General features: G+C 40.6%; 1 protein-coding gene across 1 annotated transcript in view; it reads right to left on the reverse strand.

Annotated features, from left to right (window-relative positions):
- Window positions 1-23700, reverse strand: part of sephs1 (selenophosphate synthetase 1) — a 56717-nt gene that overhangs the window by 8258 nt on the left and 24759 nt on the right. Inside the window, exons 4-7 of the mRNA XM_043714177.1 lie at window positions 19083-19190; window positions 11886-12040; window positions 8086-8176; window positions 7433-7532 (exon numbers count right to left, since the gene is read on the reverse strand). Coding sequence (XP_043570112.1) covers window positions 7433-7532; window positions 8086-8176; window positions 11886-12040; window positions 19083-19190 — 454 coding nt within the window. The remainder of the gene's footprint in view (window positions 1-7432; window positions 7533-8085; window positions 8177-11885; window positions 12041-19082; window positions 19191-23700) is intronic.

The raw sequence follows: 23700 nt of genomic DNA on the forward strand, positions 1-23700 counted from the left end.
GCATCTTTCACCACGTGGGAAGGGAAATTGGGGTCTGTAAAGAAGGAGGCCATCTGGTGTGTTCTATGGTGGAACTGGTCCTCCTGGGAGCAGATATGGCGGAGGCGGAGGAATTGGGAATACGGGATGGCATTTTTGCAAGAGGTAGAGTGGGAAGAGGTGTAATCCAGGTAGCTGTGGGAGTCGGTGGGTTTGTAAAAAAAATGTCAGTGTCAAGTCGGTCGTCATTAATGGAGAGGTCCAGGAAGGGGAGGTGTCAGAAATGGTCCAGGTAAATTTAAGGTCGGGGTGGAATGTGTTGGTGAAGTTGATGAATTGCTCAACCTCCTCGCGGGAGCATGAGGTGGCGTCAATGCAGTCATCAATGTAGCGGAGGAAGAGGTGGGGAGTGGTGCCGGTGTAATTATGGAAGTTCAACTGCTCTACATAGCCAACAAAGAGACATGCATAGCTGGGGCCCATACGTGTGCCCATGGCTACCCCTTTGGTCTGGAATGTGGTCTCCTCTACATTGGGGAAACACAGCACAGACCAGGTGATCATTTTATGGAACATCTGTGCTCTGCCAGCAGAAATGAGGTGGAGATTCCAGTTGCCTGCTACTTCAGCACACCATCCTGTTACTTGGCCAATATCTCTGTCTCAGGCTTGCTGCAGTGCTCCAGCGAAGCTCAGCATGAGCTGGAAGAAAAACACCCCATTTTCCACTTGGGGACCCTGCAGTCTTCATGACTCAATATTAACTTTAAGACTTGAGCTCTCTCATGTCCCAGCCCCCAACCCTCTTCCCCACACACCAGGTAGAGATGTACAGTATGGAAATGTGCCCCCGAAACGTCGAATCTCCTGTTCCCTGGATGCTGCCTGACCTGCTGTGCTGTTCCAGCAATAAAGTTTCAACTTTGATCTCCAGCATCTGCAGACCTCACTTTCTCCATGGAAACAGACCCTTCAATCCAACCTGTCCACGTCGACCAGATATCCCAACCCAATCTAGTCCCACCTGCCAGCACCCGGCCCATGTCCCTCCAAGCCCTTCCTATTCACATATCCATCCAAATGCCTCTTAAATGTTGCAATTGTACTAGCCAACATCATATCCTCTGGCAGCTCATTCCATACACGCACCACCCTCTGCGTGAAAAAGTTGCCCCTTAGGTCTCTTTTATATCTTTCCCCTCTCACCCTAAACCTCTGCCCTCTAGTTCTGGACTCCCCCCACCCCAGGGAAAAGACTTTGCCTATTTACCCTATCCGTGCCCCTCAATTTTGTAAACCTCTATAAGGTCACCACTCAGCCTCCGACGCTCCAGGGAAAACAGCCCCAGCCTGTTCAGCCTCTCCCTATAGCTCAAATCCTCCAACTCTGGCAACATCTCTCCAAGTTTCACAACATCTTTCTTTTCCCTCAGGATTCCCTCCAACAACTTTCCCACTACTGAGGTCAGGCTGACAGGTCTATAGTTCCCTGGCTTGTTTTTACCGCCCTTCTTAAACAGTGGCACCACGTCTGCCAACCTCCAGTCTTCTGGCACCTCACCTGTGACTATTGTTGATACAAATACCTCAGCAAGAGGCCCAGCAATCACTTCTCTTGCTTCCCACAGAGTTCTCAGGTACACCTGATCAAGTCCTGTGGATTTATCCACCTATAACCGTTTCAAGACATCCAGCACTTCCTCCTTTGTAATATGGACATTTTGCAAGGTATCACCATCTATTTCCCTACAGTCTATATCTTTCATATCCTTTTCCACAATAAATACTGATGCAAAATATTCATTTAGTATCTCCCCCATTTTCTGTGGCTCCACACAAAGGCAGGCTTGCTGATCTTTGAGGGGCCCTATTCTCTCCATAGTTACCCTTTTGTCCTTCAAATATTTGTAAACACCCTTTGGATTCTCCTTAATTCTATTTACCATGTCCCCTTTTTGCCCTCCTAATTTCCCTCATAAGTATACTCCTACTTCCTTTATACTCTTCTAAAGATTCACTCGATCTATCCTGTCTGTAGCTGACATATGCTTCCTTTGTTTTCTTAACCAAACCCTCAATTTCTTTAGTCATCCAGCATTCCCTATACCTACCAGCCTTCCCTTTCACCCTAACAGGAATATACTTTCTCTGGATTCTCGTTATCTCATTTCTGAAGGCTTCCATTTTCCAGCCGTCCCTTTACCTGCGAACATCTGCCTCCAATCAGCTTTCGAAAGTTTGTGCCCAATACCGTCAAAATTGTCCTTTCTCCAATTTAGAACTTCCACTTTTAGATCTGGTCTATCCTTTTCCATCACGATTTTAAAACAAATAGAATTATGGTCGCTGGCCCCAAAGTGCTCCCCCTACTGACACCTCAGTCACCTGCCCTGCCTTATTTCCCAAGAGTAGGTCAAGTTTTGCACCTTCTCTAGTAGATACATCCACATACTGACTGGTGATCATATTTTCTGCTACAACACACATCCCATTATCAGCCACTAACAGTCCCCATTAACAGCTATTCACCCTGCCAGACAGATTGTTACCCACTCCTTTGTCTGTCCAACTCTTCTTGTGTCTCTTTGGGCTCTATCCCCATCTTTCGTTTACTCCTTACTCCCTTCCCCTACCCTATCTTCTGCATAAAAACTGACATTTTCCGAGCTATCACTTCTGATGAAGGATCACTAGGCCTGAAACATTAACACTATTTCTCTTCACAGACGTTGCCAGACTTGCTGAGCTTTTCCAGCAATTTCTGTTTTTATTAAGAATAAACAGTATCAAGATATGAGGAAAGAATATTCTTGGAGATAAAGGATTTCTATTAGCTTTCAATGAAATAGGATGTCAAGTCTCCAACATAGTTTATCATTTTTTGAAAATGTAAATAATAGAAAAAAAACCTCAATGACAGATTTCAAAAGAATATTGCCCCAATCTTCTGAAAACAAACAAGATATTTCAAGAGCAACAGTGAAATGAAGAACAGACAAAACCATTTAATATGGCAATGGTAAACATACAACCAAATGGTGTCATTCACAAGGTGAAGGTTGCAGAGATGAGGAGGAAAACTTAATGTTTTAAAAATTTCACTCATGGGTCATGTGGCGTCGCTGGCATTTATTACCCACCCCTAGATGCTCTTGAACTGAGTGGCTTGCTGGGCCATTTCAGAGTGCAGTTGAGTCAATCACATTGCTATGGGTTGAGAGCCAGAAGTAGACCAGACAAAATAAGGATGGCAGATTTCCTTCCCGACAACCAGCAATGGTTTCATGGTCAGTAGTAGATTCTTAATCGCAGATTTTATTATAAAATTTACTGAATTCAAATTCCAGCATCTGCTATGACATATTTTCAAACCCAGGTCCCAAGAACATTAGCGGAGTTTCATGAGTCTAGTGATGATATCACCAAGCCATCAGACCTCCCCTGATGAGGAGGGATAGTGGAACATTGTCATGGAGTGAGTGAGTGAGAGAATGAGAGATTGAGATTACTGCGTGGCAATGTGGTTTAGAGAGAACATCTACTCATCCAATTTAATCTTTCCCTGTAACTAAAATTCTCCAGAACTGACACATCCTCATTAATCTCCTCTCTAGTACGATCACATACTTCCTGCGATGCAGTGACCAGACTGCACACAGTACTTTAGCTGTGGCTTGGCCCATGTTGATGTAATTCTAGCGTAATCTTCCCTGCCTCAATTATTAAAATAAAGCATCTCATTCCTGACACTTTTTCTAGCTGTTTGGCTACCTTCCTCTCCAGGATGCAGACATATTTTCCTGCCGTTTGTTGTGAATTTCTTTACCTTGCTTGCCCTCTCCAAATGCATTACACATTCATACTTGAGTTGAATTAAATTGATTGTTATGTGTGCCGAGGCACAGTGAAAAGCTTTGTCTTGGGAGCAATAAAGGCAGATCACAGAGTTAAATAAATAGTAGGTAAACAGTGGCAAAAAACAAACACCGGCACAGGCAAATGTTAAGAGTTTGAGAGTCCATTCATTATTTGAAAAATAATAGGGTAGAAACCTGTTTCTAAACCAGCTGGTGCATGTGCTCAGGCTTCTGTACCTTCTCTCCGATGGTAGAGGTTGTTGAAAAACATTGTCAGGATGGGATGGACCTTTGAGAATGCTGGCAGCCTTTCTTTGACAGCGGGCCTGGTGGATGGATTCTATAGATGGGAAGTTGGCCTTTGTGATTGTCCAGGGCAAGTTCACCACTCTCTGTAACCGTCTCCAATCTTGAATGGTACAGTTGCCATACCAGGTAGTGATACATCCAGACAGATGGCACACCTGTAAAAGTTGGCAAGGATATTCGCCATGTCAAATTTCCTCAGCTGCCCAAGGAAGAGATGTTGTTGGGCCTTTGTAACCAGTGCCTCCACATGAAGAGTTCAAAGTGGCTTGTTGTGGATGACCACTCTCTGGAGTTTGACACTCTCCACTCATTCCACCTCTGTGCTGTTAATGTCTAGGGGCGCATGAGTAACACCCAGCCGAAAGTCAATAATGAGTTCCTTGGTTTTGCCGGCATTGAGAGCTACGTTGTTCTCCGTGCACTATTTTTCCAGGTCTTCCACATCCCATCTGTAGTCTGTTTCATCACCATCTGTGATTCGACTGACTATAGTGGTGTCATCAGTGGACTTGTAAAAGGGACGGAACTTCTCCTGGTTGAATTTCAATTACAGATATCCCCCGCTTTTCGAACGTTCACTTTATACAATTTCGCTTTTACGAAAGACCTCCATTAGTAACTATTTTTACAAATCTGAAGAGGATTTTCACTTACGAAAAACAGCAAAATTTTCCCCATATAAATCATGCACCTTTGCTTTATATCATTTTCGGCTTACAAAAGGTTTCCTGGGAATACTCTACTTTTGGATAGTGGGGAATACTCGTGCCACTAATGTGCCTACCTTTGTAGTCTGTTGGTATTCTCTTGCAGGTTACAGCTTTCTTTATTACCAACACGTCCAATTTTTCCAACTGCAAACTTATTAATTCCCCATTCGCTTAAGTTTAAATCTGTGCTATGCATCACCTAATACAAGGGATATTAGTGGTGAGGCCAGTAAAACGCCAGCAGAAACAGCCTTTCAATCACAAAAATTACAAAGAATAACGATTGATTTTCTAGACAGCCAACCCACTACTTGCCCTGGAGTCCCAGGAACATCTACTTTTCTTCCAATTCTACCGTCTGGAACCTTGAGAAAAGTTTTCCTAAAATCTAAGAAACTACATCGACCATGTTATCCTCTTCCTTGTTACCTCCCTCAAAAGAATTAATTCAAGTTGGTCATAATTATCCCATAACAAATCCATGCTGACTGTCCTGAATCGATTTGACTGCCTTCCAAATGATGATGAATAGCACCCTTCAGAATTCCATTTCCCTAGTAATCTTCCCATCACCAAGCATAGGCTGGTACTTGGTCTCCCCCTTTCTCCCTTTTGAACAAATGTACATTAACATTTGTAAGCACAATGTCTGAAGCCAGGGACGACTTGAAAATGGTTGTCAGCCTCCACTGTTCTCACTGTTTAATTCAAAAGATGCCAATGCCTAGACACATTCCTTGTTCCTGCAGGGGACATGTTCCTGCATATGACTTTATGTAGCTTCTAGCAAGTGAGCCACATTGGACACCTGACCAATAACCTTAATATTTCCTTATCACATCTAATTTTTTTGCACTCTTTCAACTGAATGTCTCCCTCCTTAATGAAGACAAATGCAAAGTATTCATTAAGATTATGTTTCTTTTTCACACAAAGGTAATCTCTTTAGTTTTTAATGGTTCGTTTTTTCTTTTTTTCTCCTAATGATCATTATATCCCTGGAAAACTTTACAATTCTAGAGGAGGTTCGGGAACAATGTATCATTGAAGATGGAAGGACGGGTTGAGAGTGTGGTTATGAAAGCATCCAATTTCTTAAGTTTTATTAAGAGGAGCATAAAGTCTAAAAGTTAAGCTGCAAAAAAGGAAGGGCAGACGTGGTAGGATGCATGAGTGGAAGGTGAGGGGAACTACAAAGGACAGGACGAAGGCATCTGCAAAGAAGAGAAAACCGTTAACAAAACAATGCTCAGTTTACTAGGAACTAAGAACATTTGAAATCACAGATGTAATGAATTCCTTGCAAATCAATGTGGAATCTCCGGCTTAAGGCAACATATGTTCAGGAGCAACTATAATGGAAAACGTTGTGGATGTTGTAAAATTGTTAATTGCAAACTTGTGATTAACATGTGCAAAAGCAGTAACAAGTATACTAACTACCTTATTAAAATTTTCCAGCTTTGTATGCACATTATGAAACTGCATTAGCTGTGATCTCACTAGACTTTGGGAGTGATGACTTTTTGTACGTAGAAGCATGTAAATTATTTTGGGGAGAAACGTTTATTGCTAACTTTTGCTAGTTCTTTTATGTAAATCTAAATACAGTTGTGTTCAAGAAATAAATATATTCCTTGTGTGTTGTGGCTTCACGTTTTGGTGGGTGTGTGGGTGATGTATTTTTAGATAGATTGACAATACTAACAAATCCTTCCAATTCTGCTTCTTTGTAAATACAAAAGTACTGCGGTAATAGGACTGCAACACTTAATGAGTAATCAAGAGTGAAAAAGATGTTCGTAAAAAATTAATAAGTAGCCCATAATTGAATTTCAAGAGTCTTTAAAAAAAACCTCAACTTGATAATGTAATATATATATTAATGGACTGGTAATCCACAGGCTAGAATAATAATCCATTATGTAATTACATACAGTCATACTTAATTTTGCAATTTTAGTTTAAATTGATATTCATTTGTACTTCAACTTCTAAAGTTCATTAATTTTTAAGCAAAAAGCATTTAGCATAGATATGGAAAAGTGTTTCAATTTTAATAATGATTGGCTAGTGTTCAGCCACATTCTCTATTCTGGCCGGAAAGGAGGCAGATGGGAAAAACAAAGCAGTAGAGACAACATTATAACAGACTAAGCAGGCTGATAACATGTCAAAAGTTTGCCTGCTCAATTCAGCAAATCTATTAATGGAGGATGATTAGTATTTGACTTAACTCAGTGATAACATTAATAATCAAAGCTGTAAATGAACTTAAATAATCTTCCTACATTCTCATATTACTCCAAAAATGTGTGGTTGGGAGAGGGGGGAGTGGAGAGTCTTTTCTTCTACAGAGGATGACAGAGTTAGGCAACAACTTCTGTACTTCAAATAGAATATCACAGAACAGCCATCTATTTATAAAAGACGACCAGCATCATCAGCATTTTTATAATATTATAAAATCTCGTGTACATTCGAAATGACAAAGAGAATTTTTTTTATAAGGACAAATTATTTAGATATTCTTACAGCATTAATTATCAACGATGAAACAAATCACTTAGGACATACCGGTTCTGTTTAATCGTGCCATGTTCATCATTGCTTCCTGGTAGGCCAACTCCACATCTTCTTGAGTGACAACAAGCTTAATCTTATTCCATTTTTCTGGCTGTTAGTAAAAATATGGTACAGATAATATAAAATTATAATTAATGTAGAATTATACTGAAAATACTTCTGTAAATTAAAAATAGGTTTAGAAATGTGCACTCCTGGCAACAAATGTTATTGATCAGGAATTGTTTAATGGATGGTGATCAAATGCAAAGCATGGCTGAATTTGCAATGAGCTTTGCAAAGCAGGCTACTCTACATGTCAGGGATTAAAAGTCCTAAAATTACTCATGTCTACATATAATATGGAAATTCAACCACCAGAATGCCATCAACCAAAACTTATCGCTTTTCAAATAGCCAATGAGAAATAAGTGTACAAATGTAGAACTTTTTAAGTTTACAAAGAAACTAAACATGTGAAGGATCATCTTGTGGCATGACTAGAGTTTTCATCAATACAATCATAAGAATTAAAAATCAAGGGACAAACATACAGTTTTAAATTGAATTTTGAGCATTACTCAAATACTCATTTTTTTTTGGTGATTACAGGTAGAAACAATTTAGTTAAATACTGCACCATTATAAATGTCAAAATTACTTACTATATCAAGCCACTGGTGCACAGCAACTGCTACTTGAGTTCCAAGTGGTTTTGTTAGTACCAAAACATCGCCTGGCACTGCATTGTCCGGCCTGCAAAATAATTTCACCATACCATAAAGAAGTGCATCATGAATGCTTTGTTACTTCAGTTGGTAACTTATCAGTTAAGCTAAATGCTGAAACTTCTGAATAACATCCAACACTAACAACTGTGCAAATTAAATTAGCTCAAAACAGAAGATTTAGTCAAGTCTATGGATGGCCTATGAATCCACTCAGCACTGTATCGTTCTATAGAGTGAAACTAAATTATATAAATGACATGATTGTTTTTAATATCATAATTTTTTTTTAAAAAAGCACTGAGTCAAACAAAGTTGCACAACACATCCATAATTTAAGATCTATAAACTGCTTTGATTTCAAACTCTTGTAAAATCATACAAAATTAATACCTTTTTCCCATTTGTTTTGAGAGAAAAGTCAATGAAAAGCATTATTTAAATATAATTGCAGCAAAACAGGATCAATGTCATTAGTCACAAGCCTGGCTCTAACTTATTTGCATATGAAGTTACGAAAATGTTGGCGATATGTACTGATAACCATTGAACTATTTTTAGTACAAGGCAAATCAGCACCCTGAGAACTTGTCTTGGAAATGCAACAAAATTACCCTGGCATATCAATTTCACTAAACTTCTAAAAAGGAAATAGAAGGATGCAAGAATATTTTTACACACACTGAAAAACTTAAACAATAATAGTGGAAAACACAGAACAGATTTTTAAAAGGGTTAAAAATAATCTGTACATTGTGGGAAAACAACAGACTCATGAATGACATTTATTGATGGCACATTTTCAATTGGACTGAAAAGTATTTTAGAGCACGTAACTGTTACAGTATATGGTTGTACAAGTCACTAGTTTTCATAATTCATATCAATTACAGTTTATAAAATAATCACTTTGTTTCACTCAAGAAAGCAACAGTTTACTAACAGTTCTTAAGTTACTTCCTTTATTGGGAAAATAGACAAACAACTTTCCACTACAATTTCCCACTGCAAAGAAAATCATGGTGTGGCAAGTGAAAAACCTACTACTGACTTCTCAAACATAGGATTATCATATTCTCCCCACAATGCTTGCTTGTCTTGTTCTTACCATCAATCTCTTTTGTTGGTTTTGAATTTGTAGACTCCCAAACCCTTCCCAACTCACCAATATTTATGTGCAAGCCTGGAGTCTGGTGGGCTACTGTAACCCAGGGTGCTTAACAATCCAGTGTGGTTGCTCTTTAGATAAAATCTACATCCATGTACTTTCAACAGCTGCTTGACTAATTCTGCTTGCTTCAAACTGTGGGCTTGGATGTCAACTCAACAACATGATCACTCTTTTGCCCAAGATGAGACAAAATTAAACTTAAGAACTTCTCAGTTATAATGGACATAAAAAAGCCAAGTGAAATTTTTCACATTTTATAAAGCAAAGTGTATGCTCTCAGTGCAATATATTATTAAAAATGGGCAATGGGAGCTGTTTGTGTATGTGCAGAATTGTCAGTTTGCCCCTGTATGTGACACAGTGTTAATACTCTAGCTGGGGTCTGATCAGTAATTCAGAAATATTTAGCATATCTTCCTTTTTTGTTATATTTTGAAGCCAGCATACTGAAGTTTGCTGCCCAAAGTGATCACTAATTGAATATGTGACTGCACTGATCTTAAAATAAGTTAAATCTGCACATAGGGTGGGACGGTGGCTCAACGGTTAGCACTGCTGCCTCACAGTGCCAGGGACCCGGGTTCAATTCCTGCCTCTGGCAACTGTCTGTGTGGATTTTGCACGTTCTGCCTGTGTCTGCGCGAATTTCCTCTGGGTGCTCCGGTTTCCTCCCACAGTCCAAAAATGCGCAGGTTAGGTGAATTGGCCATGCTAAATTGCCCATAGTGTAAGGTGCATTAGTCAGCGATGGAATGGGTCTGGGTAGGTTGCTCTTCGGAGGGTCAGTGTGGACTTGTTGAGCCGAAGGGCCTCCCGCCACACTGTAGGGAATCTAATCTAAAGTCCTCCAATCTTGGGTCCCCTGCTCCAGCCCCAGACCACACTGCATTGACAGAATGTTCCAGTTCTGCGTGTGCGTGGTGTACCACCTAGTGGTAGCCTTGCCCCTAAACATTTTTTTAAGGCTGTGTTTATGTTACAAAGTTAGTGAAATAAGGAAAATACCAAAACATCAGCACCAGAGGGCAACATAGCACTTCAGTGTTCCAAGACTGTCAAGAATGAGGGTGCAAATCCACCCCTGTAAGTTCCTGGAGGCTTCAGGTTCAGCTTCAGTAAAGCTGGAGAGAGGCCAGATACTTTCTAAGAACAATATGAGAAAGCAGCTATTATTTCAGATTTCTTTCAGGGCTTCCTCAAATTAAGTCATTTGTCTTTCTTGCAATTATTATTGGATTTAAATGATCAGACCGTAATTAAATATAACTTATGACTAGTTAAAGCCTGAAGTCTCAAACATTGAGGGTGTGAAAAGACAAGTCTAATACTACATATACAATTAGAGGTAGCCAATTAGTCGTACAACAAACCACAAAATATTTGGATTCACCATAAAACTGAATGCCCAACCTGTCAAAATGATAAGTTCTAATGGACAAGATCACGTTAAAAGTTTACTTTTTGGAAGAGGCAAACTTGTTAAAAAAATTCTTCTATTGGTTTCAGGCTTTGTTGGAGAATAATATCATATTCTGAGTAACCAAAAATGAATAAGTTTCAGAATCCACTAACATTCACAGTAAAAAAAAATTCATTGGGTCGTCAATACTCAAAAATACTGTTGTCAAAGTGGCATGACAAGGCTGTGATCATAAATGCCAAATGGTGAGCTTTCCATCTCAAAGATAATGACTGAAAGACGAGTTCAACTAATATTTGTGCTTTAAAAGTCGGTTCAGAAAAAGATAAAGCAGTACATTGACAGAGCGAGGAGTTAAGCTTTATAAAAATTTACGTTTTACGAATGACATTTGATCAAATCACATCTGCAACTTAAAATTACCACAGAAGTTCAGAGACTTTTTTTTCCAAAGTCATGAAAACCAATACAATATATATTGAATGCAACCAAACTGCAGTCATGAGTATTTGAAGACATTTTGTCTAAAATTTATAGGAATGGACTGGGCTTCTATTTCAACATCCCAGGTGCATTTTTAAAAGATATGACGACTGTAAATTCCCATGGGAATGAAGAAATATCTGACATTTTGTCCATTTGCAATATCTAATTACTACAATGCATTGAAGAAACCCGTTACCTACCTTTCCAGGGCTATTTTTATTCTTTAGTGAGGACTTGAATATTGATTGCACATAATGCAAGATTTTGACAATGTTGACATATTGACAATTTGTTTAGTGCCATATCATCTGGCATCTTGTGTCAATTGGATTGTAATCCTTAAGTGATTGGAAGAGTTCACTATTGGCTGCTTTAAATGAGTTACACAGATTGTTAACAGGTCTGTTCAGAGTGGAAAACAAAGCAGTACAAACTGTTATATTGTGGCTCCACAGCTATCAGTTCCAACCCTTTTCAGTTTACATTCAATCCCTCAAAATTTAGCAGTAAATTCAATAGAAACTTTAAATGAAAAATCCCTAAACCACAAAGACAAGCATTTATCTTGAACAAGGCAAAAATATCCATAATCTTTGATCCAATATACATCTGAAACATTTTTGTGTTAGAATAGTTACAGATACCAATGATTAAACTTACATGATGAATTCATTTGGTTGGCACACTGTTGTGGCCACACCTCCTAAAATGATCCACGGGTTTAATACCGTTTGTCCACCAGTTACCGATGTACCTGCCTCATCTGCTGCATCTTTAAAACCCTGTATTATTAGTGGCATTACTTTGTCCCGCTCCTGTATGTAAAACACAATTAGACTTTAAGATTAACTTAATATTTTTCAAAACCAGTTCCACCTCTTAAAAATTTTACAAAATGTTATACAAGTCAGGATATAAATTTTGTGTTGCACACCTAATTAATTCACTTATTTTAAAATACTTGGATTACAAATGATGTACGAAAGCCAATATCAATTATCAATAATTAGCAATTGTTTTAAAAAAAGTCAAATCAAAACTATTTTCTACTTATTGTTCATTAAACTATGACGTTAGAGACTGATACATGACTGGGTTAAATACAGATGTGCTGCCAATTTCCCAATCATATGAAATAGCCCCAACCTCTCAAAAGCAGATGTGATGCTTGGCCTGGAAGGAGCCAATATGAAGGCATTCATTTCGGTTAACCCAATCTATTTAACTAAAATAACTTAGTTCTATTTTATTCATTAGTTATTCTATTTGAAGTTCCTGATTCCAAGGATTTGAAAAAGGCTGTTCTTTGCAGCACAAAGTTGTTGAGTGGTCAATCCTGAGTCAGAACTCCTTAAATCAGTAAACATGCAAGTTTCAGAAAACAATGCAAAATAGACACTGATGTAAACATTTAGTTTACACAGTTCCAGGACAAGTAGCTCAATACTCCAACGGATCAATTTGAATTGTTTAATATTTCACTCGAGGCACCCACATAGGTCTCTTAAGTGAGTTTGCTTATTGTGAGTGCAAAGTAGCAACTTTGGGCTGTGATTAACAATTAAACCCTAACCTTAAATTGCCCAAATCCAATTCAGATAGCAGCCTTTTTACTAGTGATCAGAAGAGATTGGAACTGGGTTCAAACCTGGTGTAAAAGGGTAACAGCATGAAAATGGTTTACACTACTGATCTAATTACTGTAGTCTACATTTGAATTATTTCTGCTTTCATGCTGACCTATCATAATCCATGGAATATAAAAATGCATGCAGTCCATACTCCCTGCAATTAACAACGGCATTCTTTTTCTGAATATTTGCTGGACAAATACCAACAGGGACCATAGGAAAAGATAAACTATCAACTGATAAAACTAATAGTTCCCCAAGACTAAAAAAACAAATTCTATAGTAAAATCTTAGTATGAGCAGTTATTATTGATACCAACTTCCATACCAGAACTGACTTGAAGCATGAAATGCACTCTTAGTAGAGTGACAAAAAAAAAAATCCCTTCCAAGTATTGACAGCATGTAGTTTTATAGGGTAGGGTTCAAGTGGTTGTTTTTCTTCGTAAAAGCATTATACCTTGGTCTAGATATTCAGGTTCTGGCTAACACAGTGAGGAATGGCTGTTTCAAGACCTCTGGCAAATTTACCCTACAACACGTATTCAGCTATGTACAAAAGTGGATTCCACAGATTCTCTGTCATGAAGTGCCATGTCAGTTCATTGCACTTTCATACAACCATAAATTCACCCCAGAAAACTAGAACACTAGACAAAGTTCCGTATTCTTCTTGAATGATTATAACCAAAATCTCTCTATTTATAACATTTTAAGTTATATTTTTAAAAACAAAATCATTAAACTGCTTTACCAACTTAGCCAGCAGTCTTTACTTTTCAGACTGATCTTGGAGGAACTGTTGAGTGAAGTCCACAGCACAGAACCAGATAAGTTAATTGTTTTAAGAGGCCTACAGAAAGGCTGCAGTAGTGACTAGAGTGGGTTCGTTGTCGATTATATGTGATTTTGGAGATATGTCTCTTGACTAAACTTAAAATATGGAGGACGAGGAGGAGGATCTCAGATACACAGTCACATAGTTGGGTTAACTCCAGGAAAGGAAGAGAGGTAGGCAGCTAGTGCAGGAGTCTTTTGCGGCTATACCCATTTCAAACAGGTATGCTGTTTTGGATAATGTAGGGGTTGATGGATTCTCAGGAGAACGTAGCACGAACAGCCAAGTTTCTGGCATTGAGACTGGCTCTAATGCAATGAGGGGTACATCGGGTTCCAAGAGATCAATTGTATTAGGGGATTCTCTAGTCCGTGGTATGGACAGAAGTTTCTCAGGCCAGCAGCAAAAAAAAACAACAGAATGGTGCGTTGCTTCCCGGGTGCCAGGATCAAGGATGTCTCAGAGGGTGCAGAATGTTCTCATGGGGGAAGAGGGGCCAGGAAGAGGTCATTGTCCACATTGGAACCAATGACATAGGAAGGGAAAAGGATGAGATTCTGAAGGGAGATTACAGAGAGTTAAAAAGGAGGTCCTCGAGAATAGTAATATCTGGATTACTCCCGGTGCTACGAGCTAGTGAGGGCAGGAAAAGGAGGATAGAGCAGATGAATGCAAGGCTGAGAAGCTGGTGTATGGGAGAAGAATTCACATTTTTGGATCATTGAAATCTCTTTTGGGGTAGAAGTGACCTTTACAAGAAGGACGGATTGCACCTAAATTAGAAGGGGAATTGCTAGAGCTGCTTGGGAGGATTTAAACTAGTAAGAGCGGGGGGGGGGGCGCCCAGGGAGATAGAGAGGAAATAGATCAATCGGAGACTGGTACAGTTGAGAACAGAAGCGAGTCAAACACAGTCAGGGGAGGCAAGGACAAGGTAGGACTAATAAATTAAACTGCATTTATTTCAATGCAAGGGGCCTAACAGGGAAGGCAGATGAACTCAGGGCATGGTTAGGATGCCCTGGGACTGGGATATCATAGTAATTACAGAAACATGGCTTAGGGATGGGCAGCATTGGCAGCTTAATGCTCCAGGATTCAAATGCTACAGGGGAGGATGGAAAGGGAGGCAAGAGAGGAGGAGGAGTGGTATTCTTGAAAAGGGATAGCATTACAACTGTGCTGAGGGAGGATATTCCTAGAAATACATCCAGGGAAGTTATTTGGGTGGAACAGAGAAATAAGAAAGGGATGATCACCTTACTGGGATTGTATTATAGACCCCCTAATAGTCAGAGGGAAATTGAGAAACAAACTTGTAAGGAGTTAGCTATCTGTAAGAGTAATAGGGTGGTTATGGTAGGAGATTTTAACTTTCCAAACATAGACTGGGACTGCCATAGTGTTAAGGGTTTAGATGGAGAGCAAATTGGTAAGTGTGTACAAGAAAATTTTCTGATTCAGTATGTCAATGGACCAACTAGAGTAGGTGCAAAACTTGATCTACTCTTGGGAAATAAGGCAGGGCAGGTGACTGGAGAGCACTTAGGGGCCAGCGACTATAATTCTATTGGATTTAAAATAGTGATGGAAAAGGATAGACCAGATCTAAAAGTTGAAGTTCTAAATCAGAGAAAGGCCAATTTTGACGGTATTAGGCAAGAACTTTTGAAAGCCGGTTGGGGCAGATGTTTGCAGGTAAAGGGACGGCTGGAAAATGGGAAGCCTTCAGAAATGAGATAAGAATCCAAAGAAAGTATATTCCTGTTAAGGTGAAAGGAAAGGCTGATGGGTAGAGGGAATGCTGGATGACTAAAGAAATTGAGGGTATGGTTAAGAAAAAGAAGGAAGCATATGTAAGGTATAGACCGGATAGATCAAGTGAATCCTTAGAAAAGTATAAGGCAATAGGAGTATACTTAAGAGGAAAATCAGGAGGGCAAAAAGGAGACATGAGATAGCCTTGGCAAATAGAATTAAGGAGAATCCAAAGAGTTTTTACAAATACATTAAGGACAAAAGGGTAATTAGGGAGAGAATAGGGCCACTCAAAGATCAGCAAGGCAGCCTTTGTGGTGGAGCCACAGAAAATGGGGGAGATATTAGATGAGTATTTTGCATCAGTATTTACTGTGGAAAAGGATATGGAAGATATAGAAAGTAGTGAAATAGATGGTGACACCTTGCAAAATGTCCAGATTACAGAGGAGGAAGTGCTGGATGTCTTGAAACGGTTAAAGATAGATAAATCCCCAGGACCTGATCAGGTGTACCTTAGAACTCTGCAGGAAGCTAGAGAAGTGATTGCTGGGCCTCTCACCGAGATATTTATATCAGCGATAGTCACAGGTGAGGTGCCGGAAGACTGGAAGTTAGCTGACGTGGTGCCACTGTTTTAAGAAGGGTAGTAAGGACAAGCCAGGGAACTATAGACCAGTGAGCCTGACCTCGGTGGTGGGCAAGTTGTTGGAGGGAATCCTGAGGGACAGGATGTACATGTATTTGGAAAGGCAAGGACTGATTAGGGATAGTCAACATGGCTTTGTGCGTGGGAAATCATGTCTCTCAAACTTGATTGAGTTTTTTGAAGAAGTAACAAAGAGGATTGATGAGGGCAGAGCAGTAGGTGTGGTCTATATGGACTTCAGTAAGGCGTTCGATAAGGTTCCCATGGGAGACTGATTAGCAAGGTTAGATCTCATGGAACAAAGGGAGAACTAGCCATATGGATACAGAATTGGTTCAAAGGTAGAAGACAGAGGGTGGTCGTGGAGGATTGTTTTTCAGACTGGAGGCCTGTGACCAATGGAGTGCCACAAAGATCGGTGCTAGGTCCTCTACTTTTTGTCATTTACATAAATGGTTTGGATGTGAACATAACAGGTACAGTTATTAAGTTTGCAGATGACACCAAAATAGGAGGTGTAATGGACAGCGAAGAAGGTTACCTCAGATTACAACAGGATCTTGACCAGATGGGCCAATGGGCTGAGAAGTGGCAGATGGAGTTTAATTCAGATAAATGTCAGGTGCTGCATTTTGGGAAAGCAAATCTTAGCAGGACTTGTACACTTAATGGTAAGGTCGTAGAGAGTGTTGCTGAACAAAGAGACCTTGGAGTGCAGGTTCATAGCTCCTTGAAAGTGGAGTCGCAGGTAGGTAGGATAGTGAAGGCGGCGTTTGGTATGCTTTCTTTTATTGGTCAGAGTATTGAGAACAGGAGTTAGCACATCATGTTGTGGCTGTACAGGACATTAATTCGGCCACTGTTGGAATACTGCGTGCAATTCTGGTCTCCTTCCTATCAGAAAGATGTTGCGAAACTTGAAAGGGTTCAGAAAAGATTTACAAGGATGTTGCCAGGGTTGGAGGATTTCAGCTATGGGGAGATGCTGAACAGGCTGGAGTGTCCCTTATAGAGGTTTACAAAATTATGAGGGGCATGGATAGGGTAAATAGACAAAGTCTTTTCCCTGGGGTCAGAGTCCAGAACTAGTAGGCATAGGTTTAGGGCGAGAGGGGAAAGATATAAAAAAAGACCTAAGGGGCAACGTTTTCACACAGAGGGTGGTATGTGTATGGAATGAGCTGCCAGAGGAAGTGGCATTTAAGAGACATTTGGATGGGTATATGAATAGGAAGGGTTTGGAGGGATATGGGCCAGGTGCTGGCAGGTGGGACTAGATTGGGTTGGGATATGTGGTCGGCATGGATGAGTTGGACCAAAGGGTCTGTTTTCATGCTGTACATCTCTGCGACTCTATGACTCTAGTTACACATAAAACACTCACCAGGACAGCACTAATGTCAAAGTACTCAAGCACTGTGAAATGACAGCTACAGCCTGGAGACAATAACTCTGGTTCCATCTGTATTCTAAGATAAATGTTATGTTGTCCTGGAGCCTGAGAAGGCTATTTTAACTGTACTCAGCAAAACACTGATTAAAGAAGCTATGAGTACCAAACTGCTCACAGCAAGTCAGTCAGCAAGTAATACAGAACATAGAACAATAAAGCGCCATTCGGCCCTCGATGTTGCGCCTACCTATAAACTATTCTCAGCTCACCCCCCTACACTAACCCATCATCATCATCCATGTGCTTATCCAAGGATTGTTTAAATCTCCCTAATGTGGCTGAGTTAACTACATTGGCAGATAGGGCATTCCACGCCCTTACCACACTGAGTAAAGAACCTGTCTCTGACATCTGTCTTAAATCTATCACCCCTCAATTTGTAGTTATGCCCCCTTGTACAAGCTAACATCATCCTAGGAAAAAGACTTTCACTGTCTCCCCTATCTAATCTTCTAATCATATTTTAACTTACTCAGCAAAACACTGATTAAAGAAGCTATGAGTACCAAACTGCTCACAGCAAGTCAGTCAGCAAGTAGTACAGAACATAGAACAATAAAGCGCCATTCGGCCCTCGATGTTGTGCCTACCTATAAACTATTCTCAGCTCGCCCCCCTACACTAACCCATCATCATCATCCATGTGCTTATCCAAGGATTGTTTAAATCTCCCTAATGTGGCTGAGTTAACTACATTGGCAGATAGGGCATTCCACGCCCTTACTACACTGAGTAAAGAACCTGTCTCTGACATCTGTCTTAAATCTATCACCCCTCAATTTGTAGTTATGCCCCCTTGTACAAGCTAACATCATCCTAGGAAAAAGACTTTCACTGTCTCCCCTATCTAATCTTCTAATCATCTTGTATGTCTCTATCAAATCCCCTCTTAGCCTTGTTCTTTCCAAAGAGAACACACCCAAGTCTCAAGTATCTTGGACTTGTATGTTTCTTTCAAACTAAAAAGGTAAGAAGTGGAGAATGGCAGGTGTCTTTTCCCTAGGGTGGAGGATTTCAAGACTCCGGGACATATTTTTAAGGTGAGAGGAGAAAGATTTAAAAAAGACAACCGGGGCAACTTTTTTTTTTGTTTTTACACGGAGCATGGTTGACGTGTGAATGAACTTCCAGAGGACATGGTGGATGTGTGTATAGTTACAACATGTCAGACATTTGGATAAATATATGAATAAAACATGTTTTGAGGAATATGGGCCAAGCACAGGTAGGTGGGACTAGTTTAGTTTGGGAATATGATTGACATGGACTGGCTGGACTGAAGGGTCTGTTTCCATGTCATATCATTCTATGACTCTTAAGTGTATAAATTGGAATGCTGATTGTGTTTATTCCATGGATGCTATACACTCCCAGTGCTTTTGTTTACAATTTAACACAGTTCTTTTTACTTCACATTTCTACTGTTCCGTTGGTTAATTGACCATTGCCTTTAAAGAAAGATTACACTTTGGAAACTTAAATATGCTACGAGCATTACTTGGCTGTCTTTGTTAATATTGTAGCTTACCTTATCTGTCATTTTATTGCTGACTCCAAGCAACATCAACATATTGTCACACTCTGTAACACCCATGGCATAAAGATCACTTAGAACATTGGCACAAGCAATTCGACCCTGTAAAAATTGAAGGGAGGAGTGAAAACAAGAATCAGAATATTAATTTCATATTACTTACCATCTAAGCGATTCTTCAAAAGGAAAACTCCAATACAAAAACACTTTATCTAAAAGTTACAAAGCAAAAATTATTATAGTAAAATCTAGAGCATGTCGATCCAATATAAATTTCATGTAGATATAAATTTACTAACTTGCTTTATGTTAATGGTATTCTATTGCACAGAAAAAGAGGAGACAATACTACATTGGAGACTTTATTCACAGGTGGTGTTCAGGCTGCACTTTGCAAACCACAAATGCACTGTGAAATGCCAGCAAAATCACAAAACAGGGCATGGACAGCACCGTCTGTAGTTGCCAAGATCATAATGGCTTGTAACTTTTAAACCATGTGGTCGTTCCAGGCTGCTGCAGACAATATCTCAGGTTACTGCACATTGCGGCTCATTATACAGAAGAAGCATACAACTCACAACAAGGTGCAAAAGAGCAGTTGGTTTTGGCTAAATGATCGTCTCAGCCTGAACTGTAAATTTTCCTAGAGTCCAAAGTGCCACTGAAACACAATATCATGTATTCTCACCGGCTCTTGTCTAACATCCCTCAGTAGAAAGAGGCAACACTTGATAAACCTGTGTTTTGTTTGCAAGCTTTGGTATTATTACATCAAACATGTTTGTGCCTGGCTCCCTGGCATCACTTTCTTTCATCTTTACCACAACCAGTCATGTCAAAGGGTGACTATTTGCTGATATGGTTCACAAATACTTCCAGTCACCAGAGTATTGACACTGAATAATGCCCACAAGAAGAACATTTGTGCTTGAGAAATGCTTTTGCTATCACAAGACTTCAGAAGCCTCGTCAGGTTTCTTCAAATATCATAATGGCAGCACAGTGGCTCAGTAATTAGCACTGCAGCCTCACAGCGCCAGGGACCCAGTTCGATTCCAACCTCGGGCAACTGTCTGTGTGAAATTTGCACAGTCTTCCCGTGTCTGCGTGGGTTTCCTCCAGGTGCTCCAGTTTCGTCCCACAATTCAAAAGATGTGCAGGTTAGGTGAACTGACCATGCTAAATTGCCCATAGTGTTCAGGGATGTGTACATTAGGTGCATTAGTCAGGTTAAATGTAGAGTAATAGGATAGGGGAAATGGGTCTGGATGAGTTGGTCTTTGGAGGTTCTTGCTGGGCCAAAGGGCCTGTTTCTACACTAGGGATTCTATGGTTCTGACTTTACTGAGGGACAAGTTCATTCTAATTCCTGGACAGGAAGTAGTGAAGAGCAGGAACTGCATTAACCACCACAGATTATTATTTTTGCCATTTATTAAACAATTTAAGCATTCATTAAAAGTTACTCTATTTATGTTAAACAGGTTATGCAATTTTGCTAACACATTTTATATGTGTGCTTGTATTAATAGTTATACTGGATTCATAATAAAGTCGTGAGAAGATGCTTTCCATGCACATTATAATCACATGATTTCCCCCTTATGGATTAATGTCTGTTGTGACACTTAGCTATGCAAGGAGGAAATTAACTCTTAATAAAAAGGTTAGTTGCATAGTTTGCTAACAAGAAACCCATAGTGAAAGTCATGAACTACTACAGATCAACTGGTCTTCAGTTTTAGGTAAAATAAAGAACTAGGCGGCACCGTGGCACAATGGTTAGCACTGCTGCCTCACAGCGCCAGAGACCCGGGTTCAATTCCCACCTCAGGCGACTGACTGTGTGGAGTTTGCACGTTCTCCCAGTGTCTGCGTGGGTTTCCTCCGGGTGCTCCGGTTTCCTCCCACGGTCCAAAGATGTGCAGGTCAGGTGAATTGGCCATGCTAAATTGCCCGTAGTGTTAGGTAAGGGGTAAATGTAGGGGTATGGGTGGGTTGCGCTTTGGCGGGTTGGTGTGGACTTGTTGGGTCAAAGGTCCTGTTTCCACACTGTAATGTAATCTAATCTAGGCATTATAATCAAATTGAAGGAACGAGAGTCAGAATTGATTCTGAATCAAAGGGCTAAACCTTATTTTGTTGGCTGTGCCGATTTAGTTGTGTTTCATGGAGGCTTTGAGAGTGCACAACCAAATGAGTTTTCTCAAACTGGCCGAGGCACACCTGGCATCCAATACTAGCTTGATTCTACCATTTGTTGTAGCCGACAAACGTTTTCCCTCACTTGCTCTCAGCAACCCAACACCCCATCCTCATAACCCTAAATGGCCTCTGCAAGGTCTACTCACTTACTCAAAGGCTTCACCACATTTCCCCCACCAGCATTAACAGCTGTGCCACCCATTTTCACCTCACTCAATCCTTTCTCTCATTCTAGGAGAAAATGTGCACAACACAGCACAAAAGGCCAAGCTATGTGCCGGGCTGTCTGACATTTGGCCCTTCATCTCCTATGAAGAAAGGAACCCGACTACCTGATGGTCAACTGGCACTGGACAGAGTGTGCTGTGGATCCTTGACCAAAGGCCATCGCCCTCTACTTGATGGAGGACTGCTGACAGCTACGATCAAGTCAGTGCCCTGACGTTTGCCCAGAAATGGTACTATTGGACATCCAAGACGATAGTCTGGAGGAGAATGGCAGAGTTGCCAGGGCAGCATGGTAGCTCAGTAGTTAGCACTGCTGCCTTGCAGCATAAGGGGCCCGGGTTCGATTGGGTTGTATGTGTGGAGTTTGCACATGCTTGTGTCTGTGTGGGTTTCTTCTGGGTGTTCTGGTTTCCTCCAGATGTTCTGGCTTCCTCCAACAGCCCAAAGATGTGCAGATTAGGTGGAGTGGCGACGCATAATTGCCCTGTAGTGTCCAGAGATGTGCAGGTTAGGTCGAATACCCACAGCAAATGTGGGTTATGAGGACGGGGTGGGGTCCAGCTGGAAAGCTCTTCAAGAGCGTCAATGCAGATTCAATGAACCAAATGGCCACTTTCCACGCTGTTGGAAGAAGCGCGAGAGTGAGACCGACTGTGTGTTGACATGTGTGTGTTTGGTAAAGTGTGCCTGTGTGTGTGTGACGGAGTACAAGTGTGAGAGAGGATAAGTGTGTAGGGTGTGCGCAGGGTGTGCGCAAGAGTGCGTGATTATCTAAGAGTGCGTGTGCACTTGTGTGACAATGTATTGTGTGGTGCAGTCACCTATAGAGTGACACGAACTCAAGGTCTCGGTTGAGGCCATCCTCATGGGTACCGAAACTGACCATCAGTCTCTGCTTGGCCACTCTGCTTTGTTGCATATCACGAAGACTGCCTTGGAGTATGGTCACTGAAAGATCAGAGTTCAAATGTCCCTGACTGTTGAAGTGTTCCCAACTGGGAGGGAAAATCCATGTCTGGCGATTGTTGCGCAGTGTTCATTCATCCACTGTTGTAGCATCTGCTTCGTCTCACTAATGTACCATGCCTCAGGGCATCCTTACCTGCAGTGTATGAGATAGACAACATTGGCCAAGTCCATGGTGGACGGTGTTCCCATGTGTAACAGTGGTATCCATGTCAACACTGGCACGTCTTGCAGGGATTGCCTTAACAGGGTTGTACGATGTTGTGGTCAATAGTGTCCTGAAGCCTTGCCAGTTTGGTGCGAACAAGGGTGAGTTTAAAATTTGGCAGTTGTTCAAAGGTGAGAAATGGAGGTGTAAGGAAGGTCTTGGCAAGGTGCTCATCCTCATCAATAATGTGTTGCAGGCTGTGAAGAACATGGTGTAGTTTCTCCACTCATGTAAAGTGCTGGACAACGAAGGGTACCCTATCGGTTGCATCACGTGTCTGTCTCCTGTGGAGGTCATTATGGTTTCTTGCGATCGATGAGTTCAGCATTATATTCACCCCACCGCCCCCCACACATGTAAATCTATAGAGTGAATTTGCATTTGCAGATACATTCTATTTCTGCTCAAAAAGCACACAACCTGCAGGCAGTCAATCCATACAACATTTTATAAATTCCTACTTTGGAAATCGAATCAGCCCGAGTCAAGATTAGGATACAGACAGACTCTAAACTCATACCTTTAATACAATGTCTGAGCTGCGATGTCACCTTAAGGTATCTTGTGAACATGCCTTAAAAGAAGTTCTCGAATTTACATATTAATGTATAGAAACCTGCAACCCATTCTAAAAGATGAAAGACTTAACAGCAATCTAGGTTTGTTCAATATATCATTTTAATTGCATGACACTGATCTTTTCCTATAAATTGTGTCTTATCCCTCCCCACTAGTTACCTGATGAAAGAGCAGTGTCTGAAAGCAAGTACTTCAAAATAAACCTTTGGACTAAACCTGAATGTTGCGATTTTTAACTTTGTCAACCCCGGCATCTCCACATCATGCCGACCATCGATACTTCCCCTATAAAGCATCTGCCTAGCAGGAAGCTCATCTTGATGTCCAGAACTTTGATGGAAAATGCAGTTACTTGCCCCCAATGAGTAAGATCTCACCGGACGTCTCATGCAATTCTGCCAGATTTCTCACCATTAACCAATG

This window comes from Chiloscyllium plagiosum, chromosome 23 (assembly GCF_004010195.1).
Source record: "Chiloscyllium plagiosum isolate BGI_BamShark_2017 chromosome 23, ASM401019v2, whole genome shotgun sequence".
In the NCBI taxonomy this organism is placed as follows: Eukaryota; Metazoa; Chordata; class Chondrichthyes; order Orectolobiformes; family Hemiscylliidae; genus Chiloscyllium; species Chiloscyllium plagiosum.